General features: G+C 44.7%; 1 protein-coding gene across 2 annotated transcripts; it reads right to left on the bottom strand.

The window, feature by feature from the left end:
* Positions 1-2,985: 2,985 nt before the first annotated feature.
* On the bottom strand, positions 2,986-7,906 carry LOC107113101 (cholinesterase-like). Of its 2 annotated transcripts, none has more exons than XM_015414365.1 (3): positions 6,405-7,906; positions 4,671-4,834; positions 2,986-3,821 (listed from the first exon to the last, which is right to left on the bottom strand). In XM_015414365.1, the coding sequence occupies exons 1-3, from the start codon at positions 7,880-7,882 to the stop codon at positions 3,751-3,753; spliced, it is 1,713 nt and encodes a 570-aa protein (XP_015269851.1). In that variant the 5' UTR covers positions 7,883-7,906; the 3' UTR covers positions 2,986-3,750. The 2 variants fall into 2 exon arrangements, with proteins under 2 accessions (XP_015269851.1, XP_015269852.1); XM_015414366.1 differs by lacking the exon at positions 2,986-3,821 and adding an exon at positions 3,844-3,866.
* Positions 7,907-9,554: the final 1,648 nt, after the last annotated feature.

Below are 9,554 nucleotides of genomic sequence, written 5' to 3' on the forward strand. Positions count from 1 at the left end.
TGCAGAAGGTCCACGGACATACATACACAGACACACTCACCCATCCTTATTTTAATTTGGCTTGTTTTATTTGGCTTTAGAATATTTTTCTTTTATTTTTCCTTTTGGTTCCCAGCAATATATATATTTTATAGCCGGTATGCCTGACTACCTCACCCAGCCTTTCTATCCTTATTTGGCTGTCCTTTCTTTTCTGTTCATATGGAACTCCAACGGCAGCGCAGCATCGTTTGAAGTGAAGCCATCTTGGCTTACGCCTAAAGACGGCTTCAAGGGGGGGAATTGTAAGCCAGAGGCGCTGCCTTTTACTATTGGGTAGCTCCATAGCAGGGGCACCCCACTTCTAACTAATCCAGAGACCCACAAAATTCAGGCCAAGGAAGGCACTCTTGGTTCTGAAACACAGAGCTAGCCACAGCTCTGAAAAGAGGTCTCCATTTTCAGTTGACAGGCAACCTCAGAGCAAGCCTCTAGTTTTCCCCCTCCACCCAGCAGAGATTATGCTTATGAAATAACAATGAGTTCTAGCAGGTAAAGTATCTACATTTCTAAAGTCTATTCAAAAGCCACTTGGCAAATAACTCTGTCTCCAGTAATTCTTTGTCTGAATCTACTCTGGCCATCAAGATACCGGGATAAACCACTTAAACATTCAAATTATTAACGATCCTTCCTGACGCTAATAAGGGGCATCTCCCACCTTTTGTTTACCCTGGCCAGGGCCATTAGTGGTCAGATTATCCACTTAACTAGCCACCCAGCACCTGGCTTCTATTGTCAAATCCGGACCCTGCCCCTCTGGACATCTGGGCCTTGCCCCTCCTGATGCCACACACCCCTGGGACTCGTCATTAGTCCAGAAAATCTTTTGTTCTCACCTGAGACCAGCCCCCAGGACCAGGCATTGGTCTGTATTGTTTTCCATAGGGTATATCCCAGCATGAACATGGCCTCAGACCGTGTGTTCTCTGCCATAACCCAAGATGACAGGCCACCCCTAAACTCTCTGAGTTTAGGCCACAATCCATGGTCCTCTGCACATCTGAACAGGTTGTATCACCTCTCTATAAGCTACCTCTATAAGCCATCAATCCCCTCTGCTTCCTTATAGTTCTATATTGTATGTCTGTGAATGTTGTATGTTTATTGTGTGAAGTGTGCTAGTAAACAATCATTATTATTAAGGAAGTCTGCCTCAGTCTCTCATTGGGAACCTCAGAAACAGCGGCATCCTCCGTAAACCATAGACGGTGAATCCTGATAAACTGTTCCAATTGTTTCTCTTTGAGAGCAATTCGGCTAACAGATCATCAATCAATATTTTATTTAAAAAGTTCAGGAGTAATTTGTCAGAACCTGGGGCCTTAGCAGTTTTTAATTGAACAATATAATATTTAATTTCCTCTTGGGAAACCGGCGGCCATGGAGGCAGGACTTCAAAGTCAGCAGTTGTCACTGGGGTTGGAGGGGGGGAATCTTTATACAATTGCTCAAAAAAAGGTGACCCATTTACCGGACAATATTGGGGGATCAGTTTGAAAGAGAAACTTCTGTTTCTTGTCTGTGACCAATCGCCAAAAAAGGGAATAGCTTTTCTGTTTGGCAGCCAGAATTAAATCTGCCCAAAGAGCTTTGGAGTATTTTTTTTCTTTTGCTGGCTTAGATGTTTGTAATCCTTTTTTTGTGACCAAAGGTCTTGTTGGATTACAGACCTTTGGTCGCCACTTGATTTTTTAAACCAATAATAAAGGGCAGAGAGCTCTTTTCTTGCTTTTTGGCAATCCACATCAAACCAAGGTTTGGATTTCTTGCAGGAAGTGGTGGGTTGGCCTTTAGGGTCACATAAAATAGTTTTAAGATCCTGCACGAATCTATTATACCATGTAAGAAGGTTGCTCTGTATATTAGATTCCTGGGAGCCTTTAAGCTCAATTATTTTTTTGAATTTTGCTTGAATCTGGGAAGACCATCTCACCCTACGACCTAATACCAGGGGGCCTTCATGTAAAGTTGGTGGCAAAAGATCCAAATTGAGTCCAAATATAGCAAAGATAAGCTGACAGGTTTTTATTATAAGCTTCTATAAACTGATAAGTTTTTGATGTATGTTGACCAGAAATTTATTTTAAAAATGTATGCATTGCTTTTAGAAAATAAGACCCAAGATGAAATGGTTAAAAATGTTATGATAAAATGGGCTCAAAATCTGGGACATAACATTGAATTAGATCAATGGTTACAGGTACTGAAAAAAACATAAGGATTACAAAAGCAATTTCCTATAAGGAACGTATAGACAAGATGTTTTGTAGATGGTATACTACGCCTGATATATTGGCTAATTTTGATTCTAAATGTTCAAATGTGTGTTGGAAATGTCAAAACAAAGTTGGATCATTTTTTCATATGTGGTGGCTGTGTGATAAAGCTAAAAAATACTGGGCTTGGTTAATGAAATCTTGCAAAAAATCTTGAACTGCTCTGTACCCTTTGTACCAGAATTATTTTTGTTGAGTATTTTACCTAAGAATTGTAAAAAAAACCCCACCAATTCTTATCTTATACTGTACTTGATTACCTCTGATAGAATATTGTATGCTAAATATTGGAGAGCAGCAGAAACACCATCTAGAGAAGAAATTATTAACAAAATTCCGAAAACAGCAGAAATGGACAAATTAACTTGATTTTTCAAAAATCAATCAGAAAATACATTTGAAAGCACATGGTTAAGATTGTACTTTGGAAAAAAATATTCTTTTTAATATACATATACAAAGCAGACATTGCCAGTGACACTGTGTATAATATGATGTAATAGTATGTATAGTGTTTTAAAATGTATGAGTTTTTTGTTGCAAACATGTTATGTGGAAAATAATAAAATATCAATTAAAAAAAAGATTGTACTTTGGTTTGAAAATTACACTACGTTAGTGATTACAATCAAGTAGAAAGCTTTTGAGGATATTCAAAACATTAACTTTATATATTTGCAAAAGAAAATTTAAAGCTATGAGACAAATGCATCATAAATTAGGCATAAACATGTTAAATATTGGAATTTTATCCCCCCCGTTTATGTTTGTATGTTTATATTTGTTGTCTGTTTGTAAAATAAAGAATATCTATATACATAAAAAAGAAAGCTGTTAGTAAAAACTCACTACCTCCTCCTCTTGATATTTGTACTTGCAGCTTGCAAACTCTGGTCCAACAAAACTATTATGGAAGAATCATCTTGGTTGCCCTCCTCTGTACTTTTTCCAGCTCTGCAATGTCCTTTTGGAGATATGGTGACCAGAACTGTACACAGTATTCCAAATAAGGTCACACCAAAGATCTGTCTACACAATAGATCTCCACAGGGGCATTACAATATACGCTGTTTTATTCTCAATCTCTTTCCTAATAATCCGTAATATAGAGTTTGCCTTTTTCACCACTGCAGCACACTGGGTTGACACTTTCATCGAGCTGTACACTACGACCCCACTACAGTCTTTTTCCCTCTCAGTCTTAGCAAGTTCAGACCTCATCAGCCTATACTTGATGTTGGGATTTTTCGTCCCAATGTGCATCACCTTACATTTAGCAACAGTGAACTTCTCAGGACAGTAGAATGCCAATTTGCCTGAGGGTTCCAGGGCAAAGATCAAGAAGATGGACCTTCAGCTATACATCTTAATGAGACCTATGTTAGTGAGTTCAAAGCAAATAACATCTGTACAAGAAATGGATCTTTATTACTCAGCATGGAATATTCTCCTGTGCTTTTCCAGGCTTCTTGGAACCAGCTGGGCCTGGAGCAGGAAGTCCACCTATAACCAGCATAGAAATATGGTGTGATCAAACTGCAATGTGGGCTGAATAAGAGAAATCACACTTACAGTCAGAAAGAATGACAAGAAATCACGAGGGTGAGCTTTCAGTGAAAAGGTTCTCTTGAATTACAACTTCCAGATGGCCCTGTGTTTATGGAACTACTCCCATTTAAAAATGGTTGTTTCTTACTCAGGAACACTCTACAGCAGTGAACAGTGGGGTCTGATCTGGAAATGTCTCCACAAATGCCATAAGACTGGGATGGGACCCCACAAAGGACTATCTGGTGGTGGAAAGTGCCGTCAAGTCACAGCTGACATGGCAAACAGTCATAGGGCTTTCAAGGCAAGAGATGAACAGAGGCCATTGGCCACTGCCTGCCTCTGCAAAGCAACCCTGGACTTCCTTGGTGGTCTCCCATCCAAGTACTAACCAGGGTCAATGAGTTCGGGTCAACTGGGGCTATCTGGCTCAGGGCAAGAACTATCTGTACAACTTAAATTTGGCCAGAGAAAGAAAAACCAATTTACGAGGTCTGGACAAGATTTTCTGAATCTTGGGACTACTGAACTAATTTGGGACTACTGAACTAATTGCTTTGGGACCAGTTGTTGTATGTATGGGCATGCTTGCTACCTATTCAGCTGGTAAGATTCGTAAATAAACAGCCCCAACCGCTGAGGGAAGGATCGTGAAACTATATATAATTATATTTATATTTCAGATTTAGGAAGTATGATTCCAAGCCAAGCCAAATTTTCTAGAAACATTTCTCTCAGGAGATATCAGCCCCACCACCCCAACCAACCAAGAGTAGACATGATGAATCTAAAAGCTGAACTCACTTGGGTGTGTAACATTCAAAACCTGTGTTTTCCAGAAACCACAGTGTCGGGCAGGTGAATTCCGTACTGTTTGAGGTGGTTGTGTGCTAAGGAGGAAGAAATTCTGCTCGGTGGCATTGTAGAGTGGCCACTGAACCTCCTTGGCGGTCACCCCATTAGGATTCCTGCGAAGAGAATAGGGGGGGAAATCTCAATGCAGTAAAGGGCAAGGTTCTGTGTGAGCTATGCAGCATATTGAAACTATACATTTGTTTTATGCTCAGCCCTGGAGGAAAGTTTACAATATTCATATCATGTTTTGCTCTTGTACGTTTATGTGTTTTAACTGAAGTATTTTATAATTTTAAACGTTATTTTTAATGTTCAAAAGATTTTCATGTTTGCCGCCTTGGGAGCCCTAATTAGCTGGTAAAGTAGCATAAAAATGTTTTGATTGATTAATTAAATCTTAGTAATGGAAACAATGAATTACATTACACTTGAATCAAGTACACCTAGGCTGTGGTCAGATGTGCCATTTGGCACGGAGGGGAAGCACCCCTATTACCTCTGGTGGAATGTGACTCACAGTCATGCAATCACACATCCCGTTGTGCTGTGGGCTCAGCCCATCACTGCGTGATGAGACGCCACCTTCGGGTGAGAGGGTTTTTTGCCTTTTGCTTCCCATGTCCATAAATGAGGAAGTGAACCCCCACGGAGGGTTCCCCGTGGAGTATGCGGTTATGTGAATACTGCTAAGCAAAGGGGGGGGGGAAACTGAACTAAGTAGGGATGGAATGGGCAGAACATCCGACGGCTTGAGTGTGTGCTGGAGCGATCAGATGGGGGAAAGGGTGCGGAGGACTGTTGGGGGTGGGGCTTCCCCCCACTAGCCAGCTGGCTGGCATCTGAGGGGAGCCCCAAGAATCAGGTGATCCCCCACCTGCAAGACTGGCATCCCTACCTAGAATTATGACCGATCTACAGACTACAGAGATCAGTTCCTCTGGAGAAAAACGCTTCTTGGTAGCATGGGACTCTATGGCAGAATATTCCACTGAGGTCCCTCTTCTCCCCAAACCCTGCCCTCCCTCAACTCCACCCCTAAATATCCAGGAATTTCCCAAAGTGGCGCTGGCAACTGTACTGCACTACCAGATTTCTAAAAGGTTAGCAACATCAACGCCTGCACCATGAGAATAGAGACTTCAGCAGCTCCAGCAGCCTGTAACAGCTCCAGCAGCAACCTACAATGACCAGGTTGCAGAACTTACCACACCAAGCTGCGACTGGGTCCCACCCTGCTTAATTAGGTAAATAATGTGCCATCTAGCACAAGCGTGCATGGGGCAGCCCCACCCCCTGAAAGACCCTATTTAAGACCTGAGAGCGGCCTGTAGCCATCGCACACAGGCTGTGCCCCTTGTTGCTGCCCTTTGTGTGGGTCTGGCAGTGTGGGCCATTGCTTACTTGATCTCCTATGAGTGAGCTATCCCCACAATAAACATGTGTCTGGTGGAAGATACCTAGATTCATCAGACCCCGTGGGTGGCCTTCTGGCCAATTATTGTGTCATTTCTGTGTTGCTTTCTGGTGGAAATTTGATTGTGGGATGGTGTGTGGCTGAGTACAGAGAGTCATATTCGTGAAAGAACTGGTAGGCATTTTCTCACCCTTACTCAACGGTTTTAAACAAACGGGCATGCCTGTGGTGAAGAGCAGAAGGCCACGAGAGGAAAAGTGATGCCTTACCCATGTCTAGCAAACTCTGCCCAGTATCGCTGCACCCTGCGGCTTAACGCAGCCTCCTCCTCTGTGCATGTTTGGTTGGCAGCCAGGACCGTCTTAAAAGTGCCAAATAAGTAAGGCAGTTCAGCACCATGGGGTGCCCCAGTCCACGAAGGCCAAACGGAGCCCGAGGTGTGCTGTGTGAAGTAGTAAGCATACACGGGACTCCCAGCTTTGGTCAACTTTGCAGCAATTTCTGCTGAGGGGCATACGAAGAAGTAATCACCACTGGACTGCACCATGGCCCAGCGGTAGGATGCGGGATGGAACTCTTTGTTGTATTCTTGCACCACAGCCTGAACTACTTCTTCTGTGGCCCCTCGTAACATACTCCTCACACCCTCCACCAGCTGCTCCCTAGTTATTAGCCCATCTTTGACATCTGGAAAACTGAACACTGTGTGCAGAGCCCCTTCGTCGGAAGTGGTGCCAATGAGAACGGATTTATTTGGAAAGCACCCAGTCTCCAGAAGCATCTGTGGGTCCCTGGGGAGGAACTCTCCATCAGTGGTGGGTGTGAAAGGAATGTCCAGAGGCATCAAGCTGTCCAGTGCAGATAACTTATTGAAACCCGCTACATCTTTTCCCTGCAGGCATGTCACCACGTCGCTGCCATTATCTTGAGTGCAGCCCAGCTTCTGGGCCAGATCAAGGGCTCTCTGTTTGGCCTTCTCAGGACTTGTCCAAGCATAGACAGCATTCATAGTTCCACTTTGCATCACAGCCCGGGCAAAGAGGGGCTGGCTTCCTGGGGAGAGGAGATGGAAACCCACCAAGGCTCCTCCAGCACTATGTCCTGAAATGGTCACCCGTGCGGGATCTCCTCCAAAGGCGGCTGCGTTCTCCTTCACCCATTTCAGGGCCAGCTGTTGGTCCCAGAGGGCAGCGTTACCTGGGGCACTTGGTGGTAGTGAAAGAAAGCCCAGAGCCCCCACACGGTAATTCAAGGAGACCACTACGAGATCCTCCTCAGCCGCTAAGGATGCCCCGTTATACATCTCCAGAGAAGACGTGCCAGTGATATATCCCCCACCGTATATCCAGACAAGGACAGGGACTGGGGTAGGAGGCCTTGGATGGGGCGCCCAGATATTCAGAAAGAGACAGTTCTCTGACAGTGGTGGGCTGACAGTCCACATTGAAGTTTGGGGGGAGCCAGGAAAAAGCAACTGGGAGCAGGAGTTTCCAAACCTGGTAGCCTCCAAGACTTGACTCCAAGGCTGATGGGGAATGGGCTTCTGGAAACGCAATTTCCCCACAGGCGGTTCTGCGTAGGGGATACCCAGATAAGCAGTCACGGAGCCAGAGCCAACCTGGAGACGCCTGCCTTTCATCGGGCCACTCCTGGTGACCACGATGGTGTCATCTCCTTCAGAGGCAGAGTTGGAGGCCAGCGGGGAAAGAAGGAAGAGCCACAAGAATGGAAGACGGGGACTGGACATTTCAGTAGCTGGAAGCTGGAAGGAAGGAAAAAGTCCCAGAGGAAGTTATGTCAAGTACAAGAGGGGATGTTTAACTTTTTACCAGAACACTGCACCCATCTAACTAGGGTTGCCAAGTGCAACTTACCTTATTTCGGGGGAGTCCCAGGCCCCATCTTGGAGTTTTCCCTCAAATCATAGAGGGTCCCCCCGCAACGTTCCGGCCTGATGATCATGCCGGCCACGTATGCACGTTCCTGACATTTTGGGGGTGGGGTTCCCCTGGGCGGCCTCAATCCGGGCGGGTGCGTAACGGGACCATGAAGCGAGGGTTTACCCACCCCCCCAGGGAGACTTGGGAAGTCTACATCTAGCCTATGATTGGTTTGTGACAGGGGGGGTAATCCTGTTGTTTTTTCCTGCTCAGAAAGCATCTTTATGAATGGATGATGGATAAATGGAATTCCATGTTCAGAGGCCTTTGTATACCAGTGCTGGGGTACGAGAATAGGGGAAAGCTTTGGCCGGTTTATCCTTGCACGTAGGCCTCCCAGAATCTATGCACCATAGGTCTGCTCCAGCACGAGTATTATGTTCTTAATAGTGCAACTCTAAGCACAGTTAAGAATGTTCTAAGCCCTTTGGCTTCTAAGGGTGTAACTCTGCTGAGGATTGCAGTGTAATTCACAGAAAGACCAGTGGCAGAACAACTCTGGGTTTTGCATGATGACTCGTGCATTTTTATTTTAATAACAACAACAACAACAACAATGACGATGATGATGATATGCTCTAGACCCCTTTCAGCCTTGTTTCAGGCTGGATTATTGGTCAGACACAGTGCTGGTGGATTGGGACAATGATCTCCATTTGAATGTGGACCAGGCCCATGCCTCTCTGTTCATCTTACTGGTTCTTTTAGCAGTGTTTGACACTGGCCCTTTCCACACTTGGATCTCATCCCTGGTTTTATCAGAGTTGAATTCGGGACACAATACCTTGCATTCATTCCATGGTTATTTTATGTTTTCTACACTATGTTTATCCCTCTCCAAAATTGCTTGCTGTCTCGGGTTATGCATTCTGCATTGTGAGCTCATGTCTCATCTTGTTCTCCAAGATCATTAGTTGGCACTGTGAACTAGCCTTTACTGCCCTGGCATTCCCTGATTGCTGATTGGCTGCACAGTTCAACTGCCTCTGCTCATTCCCTCCAATGTTTAGTTTTTTAAAAAAAGCAATTGCATAAGCAACAAAACCAAACTTTTGCCCAATGTCTAAGTCCCCCCCACTCGCTCTCTGCCAGCCACCAAGGCAATTGAGACTCTGATGGAAGGGGTGGTAAGCCTTGATCCTCAAGCCCCTTTCTCTAGTCATACCCGAAATCACCCCTTCATGCCTACTTTCTGTGGTGAATCACTCAGACCCCCTCCCCCATATGGTGCTGAATGCAGACCCCAATGTTGATTACATCCCCAAGACCCTGCATATTTGAGAGAGGGAAAGGTGGTCCGTGATGCCCTAGCTACATTCATGTTCCCTGATGTATGACCATGGGGTGCTCAGTGCTCACTAGTCAATGTCCCCTGATAACCAGCAACTATCTGGATCACATTTAAAGGGCCAAGGTACACCAAAAGACATACTCTTACTGTTGATTGAATGTCTATGCAAATTTACATTGCATGAGTTT

Source organism: Gekko japonicus, unplaced genomic scaffold, assembly GCF_001447785.1.
Source record: "Gekko japonicus isolate JY-2015 unplaced genomic scaffold, Gekko_japonicus_V1.1 scaffold157, whole genome shotgun sequence".
NCBI classification, from domain to species: domain Eukaryota; kingdom Metazoa; phylum Chordata; class Lepidosauria; order Squamata; family Gekkonidae; genus Gekko; species Gekko japonicus.

What these genes read in the sequence shown, in the direction of transcription:
- LOC107113101 (XM_015414365.1), bottom strand. Translation starts at nt 7,882, where the DNA reads ATGTCCAGTCCCCGTCTTCCATTCTTGTGGCTCTTCCTTCTTTCCCCG. An exon ending in GCAGAGTTTGCTAGACATGG is followed by an intron (nt 4,835 to 6,404) that starts GTAAGGCATCAC and finishes TTCTCTTCGCAG; the next exon opens with GAATCCTAATGGGGTGACCG. An exon ending in TTTGAATGTTACACACCCAA is followed by an intron (nt 3,822 to 4,670) that starts GTGAGTTCAGCT and finishes TGCTGGTTATAG; the next exon opens with GTGGACTTCCTGCTCCAGGC.